The 17469-nt window shown below is 33.4% G+C and overlaps 1 protein-coding gene and 1 non-coding gene across 2 annotated transcripts; one reads left to right on the forward strand and one right to left on the reverse strand.

Annotated features, from left to right (window-relative positions):
* Positions 1 to 6572: 6572 nt before the first annotated feature.
* On the reverse strand, positions 6573 to 16044 carry LOC101268205 (pyruvate dehydrogenase E1 component subunit beta-3, chloroplastic-like). The gene is made up of 5 exons (XM_004244760.5): positions 15902 to 16044; positions 15707 to 15812; positions 15349 to 15452; positions 15170 to 15213; positions 6573 to 7832 (listed from the first exon to the last, which is right to left on the reverse strand). Exons 2-5 carry the CDS (start codon positions 15810 to 15812, stop codon positions 6860 to 6862), a joined length of 1227 nt encoding a protein of 408 aa, XP_004244808.1. The 5' UTR covers positions 15902 to 16044; the 3' UTR covers positions 6573 to 6859.
* LOC112940001 (U6 spliceosomal RNA) lies at positions 12053 to 12150 on the forward strand. Its single transcript, XR_003247967.1, has one exon. It is a non-coding gene; the product is annotated as a U6 spliceosomal RNA (small nuclear RNA).
* Positions 16045 to 17469: the final 1425 nt, after the last annotated feature.

The raw sequence follows: 17469 nt of genomic DNA on the forward strand, positions 1-17469 counted from the left end.
CTGAAAAAATAAAAATTGTTGAAATTGTTGAATTTAAGGTTACTATATACATTTGTGAATTTTGGCGTAAATGTTCTATTTTTTTCAAATTTAGTTTTATTTTTTATCACTCCCTCCGTCCCATTTTGACACCATCACATTTCCTTATATGGTAAATATTTTACGATACAATTCTTCTTTTACCCTTGTTGGTTCCATTTAATTTTAAGCATAGTACTCTAATACATTTATGAGGAGAGAGAAAAATGGATTTACTTTTTTAAAAGGTAATTTGGTAAACATTTTAAAGTATTCATTATTTCTTAAACTCCGTGCCCGGTCAAATATTGTCATATAAAATGTGACGAGGGAGTAATAAATTACTCATTTTCCAGATTTGCCGAAAAAAATTTAAATTAAAAAATTATTGAATTTAAGGTTACTAAATTTATTTGTGAATGGCGCCAATTTTTTATTTTTTTCATATTTCTATTAATCAATTACTCATTTTCGGGAATTATTGAAAGAAACAAAAATTTGAAAAAAGTGTTCAAATTGTTGAATTTAAGATCACTATATTTTATTGTGAATTTTTTGGGTTAATTTTATATTTTTTCATAATTTTTCTATTTTTTATTAATCAATTACTCATTTTTGGAATTTATCAAAAAAATAAAAATTAAACCAAATTATTGAAAATGGGTCGGATAGTTTATTTAAATGGGGATTGATTTATGGGTTTAATAAGGTGTTTATGTGTCCAATTTTTTAGGGGCATAATTGATCTCTTTCTATTTTCATATAAATGTCATGTGGTAAGGTCAAAATGACATGACAATTCCATGTGGCATTTAAAGAAATAAAAAATGAGTTGGATATTTCCAGCATACCAACTAGCACTCATAAGGGCATATCTGGGCGAAAATTTGGACGGCGAGGGTATGAGTGAACTAAACTTTAAATGGAGTGTATATCTAGATCTTTTCGAATAGTTTAAGGGCATATTTTACCCTTTTTCCTTCTCAAATATTATTTTTTTTTTGGGGAGGGGGAGCTGGTAGGGAGGGTAGAGTGATAACAAAAATACCAAAAAGATTTTATTCGTAAAGCTTTTAAAAAGATCTCTACTATAATATGGGTATTCATATTTATCCATACTCTCCATTGGATAACTCATTTTTACCCACTGAAAATGTGGGTTGAATCGAGTCGAGTTCATTCATTTTTATTTAATTTGTTTTTGATTGACTCATATTTGAGTCGACTCTCTCGTTTTTCACTCCTAAATGTCATCATATTTCCTTTTGTTGAATGATATAATATTTTTCACTTGTTAGTACTCTAAACTCCTATCTATATTTTGTTCAGCTACTTTGTGTTAGTTCGTTCTTTTTTAAAGGGAGTGAAACAACAAATACAAGGATATCTATTTACTAAAGAGTTGAACATGTTTTACTCTAGTCAATATATAAGATATATGTCAAAGGATTATCGTAATTGGTATCAAAATTTTCCAAATCAATAAAAACATCACTAGGTGGTTAAAATATAGGATTCTTGTCTAAGTCTTGATCACAAAATGAATCTATGATTTCAGATTCACTAGATGATTTCGAGAAATCTAAACAAGGTGGCTATAAGAGCATCTACAAGACCTACAACTCATTCTATCAGTGCGCAAAAATTGAATATCACCCTATTCAACAGAATAAGTTAGCTAATAAGGTAAGAAATTCGCAAGACCTACAACTCATTCTATCAGTTAACATGGGACAATTTAATATAGGTCGAATAAAAATATTGGATGTGCATGCATGTGCTGCTAATTATGTATGTTTGCTTCTGTCCGTATGAAACTGAATTAAAATTTCTTTATTCGAGGAAGAAGAGGAAGATATTCCAATTGACCTAATGTAATCGAGGAAGATATTCCAGTTAACCTTCAAACTAATGTTAATTAAATTGAGCAAGGTAAATAAACATCTTAACTGGATTATTAGCTACTAATTGAATTTGTTTAGTAGTCATTTTTTTTGGATACCTATTTCTAGAAATAAGTGAAGGCTAGGAGCACGACCAACAACCCAAAATTGGTACTGGTAAAACCAAAAGATTGTTAGACTTTTTAAACTAATTAAGGTTCGAGACTTGTATATCAGCGCAAATATAGATTATAAGTAAGATCCTTAATCTATCATAAAAACAAGTAGCTACTCCAATATTTAAAATTATTTCCTAAAAATTGTATAGACGCATATAGTTAAAAAAAAATGAAAATGAAGCTCATTGTTAAAACTAGTGACCAAAGATAAACATGTCCTGACGTTGATATATGTGGCCATAAGACAATTAAAACTTGTGGTCTTAATACTCCATAACATTTTGTAGGAATCATAATGTTGTTGTTGTTATACTTATATCAAGTTGTTGCAGATCAAGAGGTTGGAGAAGCTAATAGTAGAAGTGAAAAAGTAGATCCAAAGAATAGCAGTCGATACAACTTGGTGAACTTAAACAGTAACAATCCGTATTTTGAAATGGTTTGTACATTGTGTTCTCATATTTGCTAGATTTTCATTCCTTTAAATACTAATTGTTTTTCCGAAAAATTTAATGGTTTGTTTGATGAATATGTTTATTAGACTATCCCGATGAGATTCTCCCAAAGTACAGATATAATCAACATGAAGGATATGAGGTTGATTAATGAAGAAGGAATAGAATGGCGAGTGGAAATATAGTATAATAGGAGTATGGTTATTATAAAAAGAGGATGGATTGCATTTCGAAAACATAACAAGATAGCTAATGGTGAAAATTGTGGCTTCAAGTTAATTTGGGGCCATATTACAAATATTTTGCAGGTTCAAAAGATTCCAACACCCCCTGTTACTTGTAATAGATTAGTTACAATTTATTTGTATTGCATTCTTGATATTTTAGTTTGTCTCATAAAGATGCTAGGCAGATGTTATATTTGTTTGCTTTAAAAAGAGAGACAAACATGCACTTCATTTGCTAGGGTACATAACTTCAGATAAATTTCTGCATAAATTGTCTTCTTATAACTGAAAGTATATTCATAAGCGCTCTAGTAAGCATTTTATTGTAAACATTATGGAACGTTACTCTTGGTTAGTTTTGGCTTATGTATGTTAAAATCTTTTTTTTCAATCGTCAATTATTTACTAGCAAAGGAATTACTATTATGCAGCTTTGTGAATAGCTATAAGTCATGATAAAAGAAGAGAAAGAAAATCTACTTTATCACTTACCTTAATATCGCCTTCTTTCTATAATAGTTATCGCATTTCGTTTCTCAAGACCTAAATCCACTAGCTCCACCAGATAAAGGAGGATTGGAACTAAGCCAGGATTGACAGACCAAAAGAGAAAGAAAAGTCTTTCAAAATCTTATCCCCTTCAAGATGAAATCACCTAACAAGGCCCAAAGCATTGTAAGAAATATGATCGTGGATGAGCAGCACTCAAGCCTTAATAGGGATGAAAAACAAAAATATAAGAAACTACCACAGGAGGATGAAGAAAAAATAAAAATTTGTAAACCATGGTTTACTTAATTTCATGAGTTATATAAAAGAGACATTGATTGTGTTGTGGAAAATAATTGAAAAAGACCGTCAAATCACACACTTTGAGAGAAATGGAACTCTAACAACCCTGGCGAGTCTACTCCAAAGTTTGAGCAAGAAGAAAGGGATTGGGCACATCTTCGCTAATTTAGATGATGACTATTATATAATAAAATTTTATAAAGAGGAAAATTTGCGGCGGATTCTACAAGGACCTTGATTCATCAGCATATAAATTCATATGTCAAAAAGTGGGATTCAAATTTTGTTGCCGCTAAAGCCTGAGAAAATTTTCACCTTACGTATTCTAATAATTTCACCTTTCTTCCCATTTACAAATCTTCCCACTTAGAAAGGATACACTGCCCCCTTGAAATCTGTAGGTGTTTGATTTGTAGTCTGAGAAAGAAATTGTGTTCGCCTATCATGCTCATTTCAAATTCATTGCTCATCAAAGTTCTGGTCATATTTCCACATCATCTTTTTTATGTCCTCTTTTGATTAGTAAATATATTGGCGTTGAAAAATAAAGGAAAAAAGATGCTAATAAAAAAAGAAGGAGAAAATGAAAATGAAAATGATAGAAAGCATCCAACAATATCATACATGATTGTTATTTATAGGTTGATACAAGAATTAGGTAGAAGGGAATTAAGGAGACATGTAATTAAGTAAGAATACAAAAGGATGGAGGTTTTATATAACTCATGAAATTTAATTAGATGTAATATTTTGTTGATTATCAAACAAAATATTAATGAAAATAATGAAGTAAGAAATTCAAAATAATATAACATAAAAGATAGTAATAATTTTCAAGATCATAGAGAGGTGTCACACATCACCTCATTTATACATAGCTTTATAATTATGTACATAGTTTATGGTTGTTTTTTATCCTTATGAGGGGGAAGATGAAGTTAAATTTCTTCTCCCATATATTCTATAAATGTGTTGGAATTATTTCTAATTAAATCTTTTGACTCCTATTTTATATCAGAAGAGCTTGTTAAATTCAAAAGAATATACCTAAATTAAATGATTCTTAAGGACATTGTCATCAACACACCTCAAATTGTGAATATTTCCTTAAATGAGGTCATATAAGATTGACCTACACTTATAATTCAAACTAGACGTGTTCGAAAATTCAAACCAACGAGATCTATCCAAAGGTCATATATAGAACCATGAGAACTGCAAAGTGTCATGAGTGATATTCCCATTTGGGCATATATTTTAAAGTTGAAATTTAAAAATTTAAGTTTATGAAGTTGTCGTATTTTTTAAATTTAAATTTATATTTGAACATTCATTTTACTTGGAAAGAAATTGAATTGTTGGGAGTGAAAGTGAAAAATTCTCCCAAAGAGTGATCTAAACCAAATTTTGAAACTTGAAAATTTTCAAATATATATTTTAAAAATTTAATTCAAAGTTTATGATCAAATAGTAAATTTCATTTCTAATTTATTAAGGAAAAATCTTAGGTCTCATCTTTTGTCACGTGAATCATGATGGCAAAGTTAATTTGTCCAATAAAACTTTATTGTGTGCCTAAACATAGTAGTTGTATATTTGCACCTAGAGCTGTCAATATGGGTTTGTCAATCCCATCCGGTCTAATCCATACATGCTTTGCAATTTGACGGGTAAGGTCAGACTAGCCTATTTTATGTGGGCTAGAAAATAATTGGCTCAACCCACAAGTGTGTGGGCTACAGGCTTTGCCGGGTCATCCCTCTGTTCTTTAAAGTATTTTTTTTATGATTTTTTAAATTAAATTATAATTTTAAAATATTATCATAAATATTTACAAGACAATATTACGTGGGGTTAGTGTTACCATTTTTTAATCAAATACACAAATAAATACGTCTACATATTTATTAAATTAGATTTCAAGTAAAAATAAATAGCTAAATAGATATATTAACCTAATTATTTTCAGATGATATAAGAAAATACAAAAACTATTATAATATTCCATATGTTATGACCTATGTCGTGATTTCCTAAAAATTTAAAATAGGTCGAATAATAATACTGTGTCCATTGTCAGGTATGTAGTCCTGCCTCTGTCTTCTTGTCAAAGGTGCCTTAAGTCATTAAAAAACTCTATTCTTGATGGAGGACAAGCAGAGGATGATACTGCAGTTGGCTTTCAAACTAATGTAATCCGAGTTTGAAGAGTCTCAAGGTAAGAAAACATCTTATCTGATTTATTAGCTATGAACATAATGAAATTTGTTATCTCGTTTCATTAGAATTTAGTAGTAATACAACTTGTATCTAATCCTAGGAAGAGAGTAATTTTATATCCTCATTCAAATATAAACTAACTTTTAAATTCCATCCTCATTCTAAACAAAAATTATACAGCTTAAAAGTTAACTGGCTATTGTTAGAAATCCAGTATGGTCATTTTAAATAGGGGTTGTTTGGTACGGTATAGTAAAAAGCATTTTCAATAAAAAGTTCTATATTTTTTCAGCGTTTTGTTGGTCAAAATCTTGTTAAAATATTTTCTGTAGAAAACCAAATACCTTCCAAATTACCAAAAAAAAAAACAAACAATTTCACCGAATAGGTAAACCAAGTTCCATGGATTAATTGTTTCCTCCCCTACCCTTCACAGTCATCTACACCACTCCCACACCCCAGCCCTGTAGTGTTTACCTACATTAAATACAAATGTTTTTGCTTACTTACAAAACTGTCATAAAGTAAGTAAAACATCCACTTATTTTACGCGGAAATTTCCTTCACACATTAGAAAAGGCTGATTAATAATGGGTCACTGGTTCAGTGACAAGTTACAGATGCATAGAAAACCCTCACCAGATAATTCAGGGATTTAACTCTTTAAGACTAAATTGAATGTTATTACGTAAGAATTTCACAAACTGTTTCTAGCTCTGGCAAAGCAGAGCTCCAAACATCTGTATTTAGTTGGAAGACATAAATTTAATACTTTTAGCAATGTAGGACAACTCCAGCTTTGATTATAAAATAGACCTAAATCTTTATCTTTAACGAAACAAAACAATGATAATGTTTCTATGAAGTCTAGTTACCTTACCAGTACATAACGATTCCAAGCACCATTTTGGTGTGGGTAGAAGGCAAAACAACAAACATCTCACCTTAACTAGGACTCCCAAGTTCCAAAAAATAAAATCTCTAGCAAAATCAGACAATAAAAATCGATCAGAAGTTGAGCCTTAAATTATGACATAAGCAACTGAACATAATGGCATGATTATCATAAAACTTCTACCACTTGATCACTGGCAAAGTTGTTCAACTGCAGTAACAATCTGGGGAGGTTGGACAACAGTCCAATTCTCTAACGTCCCAGCATAAGGGGTTGGCACATCCTGTGACGACAGACATACGATTGGGGCATCTAGATAGTCGTGAAAGTTCTCAGTTATAGCGGCTGTCAAGCTGGCCCCAATACCTCCTGTGCGCATGCATTCCTCGACAATGAGCACACGATGAGTCTTTTTCACTGACTTCCCGATGGTGTAAAGATCAAATGGTTTCAGAGACCTAATATCAATGACCTCGGGATCATAACCCTTGTTCACAAGTGTCTTGGCAGCCTGCATTACATGATACCTCATCCTGGAATAAGTTAGAATGGTTACATGCTCCCCAGGTCGTACCATCTCTGCTTCTTCAAGATTCAGCACATACTCTTCATCTGGAATTCTTTCCTTGAGGTTGTAGAGCAAAACATGCTCAAACAGAATCACAGGGTTATCACTTTTGATAGCTGCCTTCATCAAGCCCTTAGCATTGTAGGGGGTTGAACAGGCGACCATCTGGATTCCAGGAATTGACTGGAAGTATGACTCAAGGCGTTGAGAGTGCTCTGCTCCAAGCTGTCGACCAACTCCACCAGGACCTCGGATGACAACTGGTATCTTAAACTGGCCACCAGATGTGTAGTGGAGCATACCGCAGTTGTTAGATATCTGGTTGAAGGCCAGAAGAAGAAATCCCATGTTCATTCCCTCAATAACTGGACGCAAGCCAGTCATTGCAGCTCCAATGCCCATACCAGTGAAAGAGTTCTCAGCAATAGGAGTATCAAGAACCCTGAGATCACCATATTTTGGGGCAAGGCCTTTAGTCACCTTGTACGAACCTCCGTAATGACCGACATCTTCACCCATTACACAAACAGTGGGATCTCTGTCCATCTCTTCTTCCAGGCCTTCGCGGAGGGCCTCAAAGAGCAACAGTTCATGCCTAAAGATGTACATTCAATCAAACAACTGGTGAGATCAAGTAATAAGCAAGCTGGATAAAGTACAATCAGCACGCGAGCAGTTGGGCAGTAATTAATATAGTTCACACCGTGATCGACGATTAAAAAATTGAATAAAGGTGTATATCCAACCAGCCAACAGAGATCTATTCAATGATGCAAGTTTAATGCTTTCTTTTTTGTGAAGTAAGATAGATTCTTTTTAAGGCATCAACAAGATGCTAGCATTACAAGGAGAGAGCAGTTAAGCTCACAAAAAAGGATTTGTAGCCTCTTTTTAAACTATAGAGCTAACAAAATCCAAGAATAGGTCTAAATTATTTACATGGGTCAATTTGGACAGCTAAAAAGGCTAACTAGACATCTGCCTCGCAAAAGATTTCTAGAAGTGGAAATTCCATCAAAACATCTTCTGTTCCACTTTCCATAAATACCAAAAGAGAGTACCAGGGATCATCATCGACATACACTTGATTGCGTTGTCAACTTACCGTGAACTCCAACTTTCTAAGGCATCCCTGACCCAGGATAGACCAAAAAAACAACATAACATATTCCAGAGGTCTGAAGCAACAGGGCAGTGCAGTAGCAAGTGGTTGACGCTAAAGTTTAATGATTAAACAAGCACAATCACAGAAAATTCTTTTGAACATGAACATAATCATCCCCATTAATTAGGAAGACCCCATCAAAGAAGCAAAGGTAACTCATTTACATCCAAAGATAATAATTGTTATGACTGCCATCAGAACTATATGAGCTCTCTACTAGCTTCTGGTGGCCCAAATAATTCAATGTAATTAGAACCTCAAAATCCGATAAAGCAGAAAGAAAATATCAAAGTTCCAAAGAGTTGAAGTATGAAAGGGAGCCAAATTCCCTATATAAGATGTAAGCCTTCCTTCTGAACAACTCCGCTCGACAAGAGTAAAGACATCGATGACAATCTTCAGAGGGACCTCTGATGGTAAAAATTAAGATTGCTTAACCAGTTATTGTATGAACATAGATCACGACACTCACAGGGTAACTTTTCCTCTGTCATACACTCATGGAATTCTAACTTCAGTTAATAGACATACCTTTGGTTCAGCTCATTGTTTCCAAATAATAAATTTTTGTTCTCCACAACTATCACATAATTGTGTTTCTACATTAACTGCCGTGATTCAAAGGTAAAGTTCTGATTCCTATGCTTATTTTGTTAACTCTGTCATACACTAATGGAATTCTAACTTCAGTCAATAGACTTATAAACACAAACCTTTGGTTCAGCCCTGAGCCCATTGTTTTTCAAACAATGAATTTTAGTTCTCCACAACTATCACATAATTGTGTTTCTACAATAACTGCCCTGATTCAAAGGTAAAGTTCTGATTCATATGCTTCTTTTGTTCCTCCTAGCAGCATACTTGTTCTAGTGTGTTTGCATGCCCCATTCGGACATTTCTATTTTTCCGCTTAGCATATTCTCCCATACAAAGAGAACATTCACTGACGGAAGTACCAAAGCAACACCCATGCCCCAGGCTTAGTTACTGCTCTAGTTCCCATCTCAGAGAGCACTCTTCTGACCCATTTGGCCATAGATTTCCCATGTAAAATTTGGGGGCAAATTTGGCAAATAGTGTTTGTCCATACAATTTGTCATTATTTGGCAAATAACCCAAATTCCCAAATACTAGAAAAAACTAGTATTGGGTCAAATCTCATTATTTGGAATCTTTTAAAAATTTAAATTCTATACCAAACTTTATCGTTTACAAAAACACCCTCTACAGTAGTTGTTGCGCTATATTTACATAATTTTTCCGTAAACACCCAAGCAGTGATAGAATATTCCGTGAATATGAAAGTAATGATATGACTATTGATGAAATGATGAACAATCGGCTAAGGGTAATAATGTCATGTGCTCTGTCTACTTCACAATGTATGGAATGATACTTGTTGAACTAACTCACTCTGAACTACCATATTGCTCTAATGTCCTGGACACTACTTGTTATTTGTTGGAACAAAGATCCAATTTATTTGTACTACAAACCTATGGTTAGTTTTGATATGGGTATAAATCATATCTCCTAAAAAAGTTAAATATGTTTCCCAAAAACAATGGTCAAACACATGTTGAAATTTCACCCAAATTTTGACCCAAATAATATGTCAAAATATGTGGAAATCTTATGGCCAAACGCTAGCTTCATCTCATACACATATCTTATGGCCAAACGCTAGCTTCATCTCATACACATACAGTGGCACCAAACTTTTCAAGGCTCAGCACTAACCCTAACCATTTGTAGCAGTATACAGAACTGCTTGGTCCCCCCTTTCAGATCAAATAATTGGTAAACACTTCTTCACAGAACTGCAAAAAGTATTTGATTTCAGCTCAGCATCATTGGTAAAAGGAACAGAGGCCTCCATCATATCATAAATCTCTATTTTACATTACACCAAGAAAGCATATCTCAAAGCACCTTTCTTAATGATACTTCTGAGTACATCTTCCATATGGATGATCAACTCGCCATTTTGCTTTATGTTGTTATAATTCCTAAATGTCTTTGACCCAAATTGAACTGATATGGTGTTGACGTGTAAATCAGGTAATTCACCTACATGACAAGGCCAAACTCCATCGACCAACAATGGTGAATCATCATATTTGAATTGGAATAGATGAGTTTCTTTCTTAGAGGTATGCTACACACAAAAAAAGAGATAAGACTAATGGAAGTTCTTGCGGTTTTTTGTTTTCTATTTTGTGTCAACTTTAGGAGTACAAAACCTCAATTGCCATTTCTACAAGAATTACTAGATATTAGAAAAAGCTTGCATAAAAATGAAGTCACATCAAGACAAGAAATACTTGGGCACAATTTTATTGCAAGTACACATAACAATCACTACACATATGATGTGTACAAGTACAATAATACATATTGTCTTATAGTTCATTTATGTATGTGCATTATGTACATACTGTAAAATCTCGAACAAATAAAACAAGTAGGCAATAAGTTGGCCTTTAAGTACAGATCTAAAATAAATTAGGGTAACACTAACAAAGTGTTATTGACCTACATCCCCATACGTAAAAGTAGATTTGTGTTGGAGTTATAGCTCGGTAAGAAGTTACAAATAAAACAAAAAGGCAATAACTTGGCCTTTAAGTAAGGATCTAAAATAAACAAGGGTTGACAAACACTATTAGCAAGGGCCTCTATGAATCCATATAAAGTTGAAGAGAATTTGTTTTATCATTAAGAATAGGAGACGATGAGATCCCAAAAGTGAGACACATTTTATGTTGGTCTCAGGTGTTTCTCTCTGAGATCCTATAGTTGCATTCTTTCTCTTCTTTTTGTGAGCCAGTCACATGACAAGATCCAAGCAGCAAGCAGTAAAATGGAGTGCAAGGTACAATGCATTTTAAGAATTCAATATAGTTGTGCCCTTATGGTAGCTGTCTAGTCAGGGGTGGATCTACTAAGGTTCGTGGGGGTGATACACCTCCCACGGGCTTCGACGGAAACTCTAATATATATAGGTATATATCGACAATATAATTACAAATATTAAACGTGCCACCCAGGGAACCAAAAGTCCTTGTGGCGTGGCTGGCTAAGGGTCATATTCTAATACGGAGATCGCGAGGTCGAATCTCGCTGAGGCCCTAGGAGTTTTTTAATTTGCAACTTTAACTTGCTCGCTGACGGCCCTTTGCAATTTTAACTTGCTTCCTTAATATGATAGCGACACATTATTTTTTTTGTTTGTTTCTAATAGTTGTTTTAATATGGAGTAGTAATTTATAAGTATATTGGACTAGCGTGTTACATAAAACGTGATCCATTTATAAATATACGCATTGATATTGTCATTGATCGTTTTCAAAATGTAAAAACTTGTCGAGTACAATTATAAATGAATGATGAATATTTATGATATTTATAGTATAATTGAAAGTTTTAACTTTCTTTACTTTATGATCTCAATCAAATGTGGGGTGAAAATTTGTATTTTTATATGGAGGTAGGGAAGGGAAGGGAAAATGGTAAGGTGAGAGTTCAAATAGTCAAACAATTGAGCTAAAGTGATTTTTCCCAAATATAAGTGAGAAAAAAAATCTTCCGTTGTCGATCTTGAATTCGACTTTCAACAAGAGCATCTAAAATTAAAATGATAAACTTTTGCTTTGTTGGAGACATCTAATAAAATTGAAATAATGCGGAGAAGATTAGCATGACCCATGCTTAAAGAATTTGTAGTATATATAATACAAAAATTGTCATCTCATTATTGTTCATATTTCATAGACCGGAAAGATGAATAATTCGATTGAAGCCTAAAATTAATTTAACTGATTAACCTACTTGGCACCAAGAGACTCGAAATCATCGATTCGCCTCTGTGTCTAGTGTATATGAAATAAAATAAATGATAAGGACACTCTAAAATTCCGTCAGATACTTACAAGCTAGAAATACGAATTAATCTTCGTAAAATAGTTGTATAGTTGCAGGCTCGCAGCAACATCTTAGGTTTATTTTTTATCTTTTTGGATAGTCAATCTCTTAGAGTTGGATAGTCAAATCAGTCTATAAGCGCTCTCTGATTGCTCTCCTTCTAAAGAACTCACACTAGGGCTAAAGGTGCACCATGCCTATGTCTTCCCATCCTTCTTCTGAAAGTCTAGTTGCACAACAAATTCATTGATGTGCCCAACGTTGTCCATGGCATTTTGGACCAGTTCACAACCATTAACTACAACTAGTAGCAGCAGCACACTGCAATAGGAGATGGTCCACATCTTCTTGACAAACACAAATTGACAGACAATCTTTTCTGCCTTGGATCTTCAGATGTCAAACATTACCTCTCTTGTTTCTAGGCAAGAAGAGAAACACATCTTTCCTTCCTAGGATTTCAGGTTGATAAGTGTGGAAAGTCAGAGTCCTCCCTCACAAATATATAGTGAGTGTATGACTTAACTTAGAAAACTCCACCTATCACAACCTCTAAATCCGAAGTCCAGGCTAGCATGTGGTGTACATTATTTTGTTGGGCACTTCAATCATACATCGCAATTCTTTTAACCAAAGTGATGGACGAATTGACGTGGCGTATTTAAGGGGTGGCATCTTGATGTATGTTATTCGCAAATGACATAGTATCGATCTGTATTGATATCTATGAGACGCGTGGTGGAGTTAATGATAGAGTAGTTTGGCAAACAGACCCTAGAATCTAAAGGTTTCAGGTTAAGCAAACGTAGGATTAAAATAGAGTAACTGGCAGTGGCGGAACCAGAAGGGTGTCCAGAAATAGCACAACAAAAGCTCGTTTCAAAAAGTAGAACTAGTGAGATTCGAACACACGAACACTTCCCCATTCAAAGGAGGTGAAAATACTGGGCATTAACAGCATGTTATCTCAAGGGTGTCCAAAAAATGTTATTTAATCATTTCATGTATCATTTTCTTGTATATACTTACTTGTATGTACTATGTACGATATTTTTTTTTCCAACGAAGGGTATACAACCATGTGGCTACGCCAATGGACCTGGACTGCAAGTTCAATCACACAATGCCTATAGTGGAGGAGGGGATGGAAGTGAAGATTGATAGACAAGTCATACCCAAGGGAGAGTTTCAAGTATATTGGGTCTATAATCCAAGGAAATGGGAAGATTAACAATGAAATGGGCACTTGTATCCAGAGTACTGTGTGACAAAATGTTTCACCAAGACTTAAAAAGGTAAGTTCTACTGAGTGATAGTTAAACCTAGACTGTAGTGCGAGGTAAAGGGTTGGCCAGTCAAGAATGCACACATACAGAAGATGAAGATAGCATAAATGAGGATGCCCAAATGGATATGCAGGCATACTAGGAGAGATGAGATTAGGAATGAATATACACAGGACAAGGCGAAAGTGGCCTCCGTGAAGGATAAGATTAGAGAAGTGAGACAGAGGTGGTTCAGACAGGTGAAGAGGAAATGTGAGAGTTTGGTTGGAGGGTTAATCTCGAGGGTTAATCTCCTCGACTCATCCTCTCCTTAATTAGTAATCACATCTAGTATTTGCATAGTTCTTATTCTCCATTTTTTCTACTACATATTACTTCATGTGTTTCATTTATCTTGCTATTTTGCAGTGGTTATTTTCTTTTATATCATGCTTTAATGACACTACTTTTGAGTCGAGAGTCTATTGGAAACAACCTCTCTACTAAAAGATAGAGAGAAGGTATGCGTACATTTGCCCTCCCAGACCCACTTGTGGAATTACACTGGGTATGTTGTCATTGTAATCTCTTACGGGTCACTTGGTATGAGGGATAGATGATAATAATCCCAGGATAAACAACAAGGCTATTTTATCATTCTTTTTGTTAGGGATATTAATTAGTCTTTGGAATTATTTATCCTACCATTTATACAGCAACGATGGGATAAGTTTTCTCATACATATATAGATATATATCCCATCCCCAACACCAAACGATATGACTCGAAAAAAGTTTAATTATATACTTATCAAAAGAAGTATTATTGGAATGGCTATGGAAATCATTTCTTTTGACCATAAACATAGCAAAAAATTACAACAAATAAGAACCTTCAAAATTTTTGAGCAAATAATAAATTAATAATTGGAAGTACCAGAAGAAGAAAGTGAAAAAAGAGTAACTCGTTTTTTCAAGTCTACGGGAGACCTGTGTAGCTTAAATATAAGATATACTAAAAATGAATTTCTCTATGTAAGCCTACTTTTGGTTGGTAAGAGGGGTTGAACTTTTGTTCACTATGTAGCCCATCCTTTCTTTCTTTCTTTTCTTTTCTTTTTTATTTATATCCCCAGTACGCCAGTACTAATCCAAACAAAAAAGAACACATCACTCCCACCATCACTCTTTCTTTTGTTTCTGCTATCAAAATTCAGAACAAGGAGGAGAACTAGACATGTTTATCACAGGATGAATTAGCATAATCTGAAGCAAAACAGCAACTTCTATTGACTTCTCTATTTCCTTTGACAACACCATCGAGATTAGCAGCTGAATTTAATCATACAATAAAAGAAAACCATAATCCTACCAGCCAACCTCTTTACAAGACAAGAATGTAACCTTGCCCAACTTAATCAAGATATTTTTAAAGAAAAAAACTAATCTCACCTGCTGACAAGCCACCACGCGTACATAAAGTTTCAGATAAGGAGAGACAAATGAAGTGGCAACCAGAAGGAAGCAATTTAAACTGTCAAGATATGCAAGTACAACTTAGAGAAGTAGTAAATATACCCTGGCTTGAATGAAGTAGAAGCTGCAGCAGCATCTTCTTTTGCCTGTAAAAGAATTACATGCAACACCAAATCTCAAAGTCTAAAAGAAAACAAAATTTGCTAATTTAAGCACATTTCTACTAGTAAATAATCAATCATATGCGTCACAATTATAATGAGAGAGTAAAGAATACTAACAGCAACAGCATTAGTGATTAATTGTTCAGCTCTTCCTCCACGTCCATTCAAACCACTGCTTAAACGCCCATCAGATCTAGCCACAAATAACCTTCCTTTCCTCTCTGCAAACCAATGGAAGATAAATGACTGAAATTTGGAGAGTAAACAAGCACTAACTGGAAAATAAAACATTCTTTTAGTGGACCAATTAATACTTCCGATCAAAAACAACCGTAAGACACAAAGATTAGATAAACCCTGAATCAGAAAAGAGAACCAAACAAACATAATCAACAAAAAAAGAACATAAATTTAAGCAATACTAACAAAACCCAATTTCGAATACTAGCTAAAAGACTAATAAATTGCAACAAACCTGACAAAGATCTGCGAGAATTAGCGAAAAGTGACTTCTTGGTATCCAAAGAATTGGCTGATGTTAGTGCAGTAGCAGCACCAATTCCTTGTATAATAGCAGCCATCTAGTAAACCCCACAAAGAAAATTAGCTTCTTGATTCGAACAAACGAAGAGAAAATGCAGATCAGAATGATGATTCAAATGACCCTTACAACTATAAATATATTCTCAGTGAATAGAGAAAAAAATGAGTTGCGGCGAAGAAAACAAAGTGCTCAAGGAGGTTGTGGCGATTTAATCTAAGGAAAGATTAGAAAAGAGCAAAAGACAGGGAAGAAAGTATGAAGTGAGAAGCTTTGAGCCACATGTTGGACATTGTACTTGTTGTACAGACTGATTCTCTACTTGCTCACTCATTGTAATATCATGCTTCTCTCTAATGAGAAGCTGACACGTGCGATACTAACGGTGAAAGTGTATTTTCATTGGCGTGATTTAAAAAGAGTATCTTTAACGGCAAACATAAAAAATCATATGTTATAGTTATACTTTGCATAACTCTGTTCCATAAAAAAACATATATATTTATATTTTGTTGTATATATATAAAAAAATAGTTAAATAATTCGTTATATATATACAAAGAAATTAGTTGTATAATTCGCTACATATATAAAAAAAAAGCAATTGTATACAAAAGAACAATTGTACAATTTGTGTTTATATAAAACGAGAAAGAGAGAAATACAAAATAAAATTGGATAGGAGAATATTTGTATTATATAATTATAAGTGTGTAGGACAACAAAATATATGTATTTGCATGTGTATATACAATTTTCTCTCGTCTTATTCATTTTATACATTTCGTTTCTGTTAATATATATATATATATATATATATATATATATATATATATATATATATATATATATATATTCTCGTTTTATACAAACACAAATGAATTTTATACATTTTTGTGTTTGTATAAAAGCGAGAGTGGCGAGCGAGAGTTTGAGGGAGAGAGACAACTGACAAATAGTTTGCTATAGTGCACAATTAAATCCAATTATGGTTAAAACATTTAATTTGATTTATTAATTGTCATTATATACAATTTTCCCATTAAATAACTCTTAACTTGTCCTCAAGTTTCATTTCGGCACTTTACTTTATTTTATTTCATTTAATTCTCTATTCTCATTTCTATATATCATTTAAATACAAAATACTATGTTTTATGATTATTACTTTTTGAATTATACTCTTCCACTAAAATTTTATATTTTTAAAATTGACATCTATTTACAACAAATTTTCATTAATGGTGAAAATTAACTGCAAGCAATAACTAAACGAAAAATGTGATTTATATTTAATTGTGTGAGTACAATCTTGTTGTTTACTTGATTCTTCTTAACCAAAACTTCTCCAAGGTTCAAGGGTCTTCGAATCGTAGGATGATGTAGACCTCCTTGAGATGTGGTTAATCTCTAGGAACGTCGGGAAGCGTTTTGTCGTTTCAAATCGATCTCCTGGAAGAACTCTATCGACCACACCTTCAAAGAGTTATGTAGTTTGTGTTGTAACTTTCTCAAATCCTTGCAGAATGTTTGCTGAAGAGTTTTCAGAATGTCCCTTAGAATGTCATGTTTATTCCTTATTTATAGTTGTAGGGGGTGGACATAATTGTTTATGATTGGTAAAGGATGTCATTTTTACACTTGACGGACTGTGATTGGTTCATAAATTTGACTGGGACTATCACCTCATTTATTTT

This window comes from Solanum lycopersicum, chromosome 8, assembly GCF_036512215.1.
Source record: "Solanum lycopersicum chromosome 8, SLM_r2.1".
Classification (NCBI taxonomy): domain Eukaryota; kingdom Viridiplantae; phylum Streptophyta; class Magnoliopsida; order Solanales; family Solanaceae; genus Solanum; species Solanum lycopersicum.

Bases quoted from the DNA above. Each gene is read 5' to 3' on its own strand.
- LOC101268205 (XM_004244760.5), bottom strand. From the start codon at position 15,812: ATGGCTGCTATTATACAAGGAATTGGTGCTGCTACTGCACTAACATCA. The intron at 15,453-15,706 runs GTTTGTTGCAAT...ATTGGTTTGCAG, and splicing joins TTCTCGCAGATCTTTGTCAG to AGAGGAAAGGAAGGTTATTT. The intron at 15,214-15,348 runs GTTAGTATTCTT...ATTCTTTTACAG, and splicing joins TAATCACTAATGCTGTTGCT to GCAAAAGAAGATGCTGCTGC.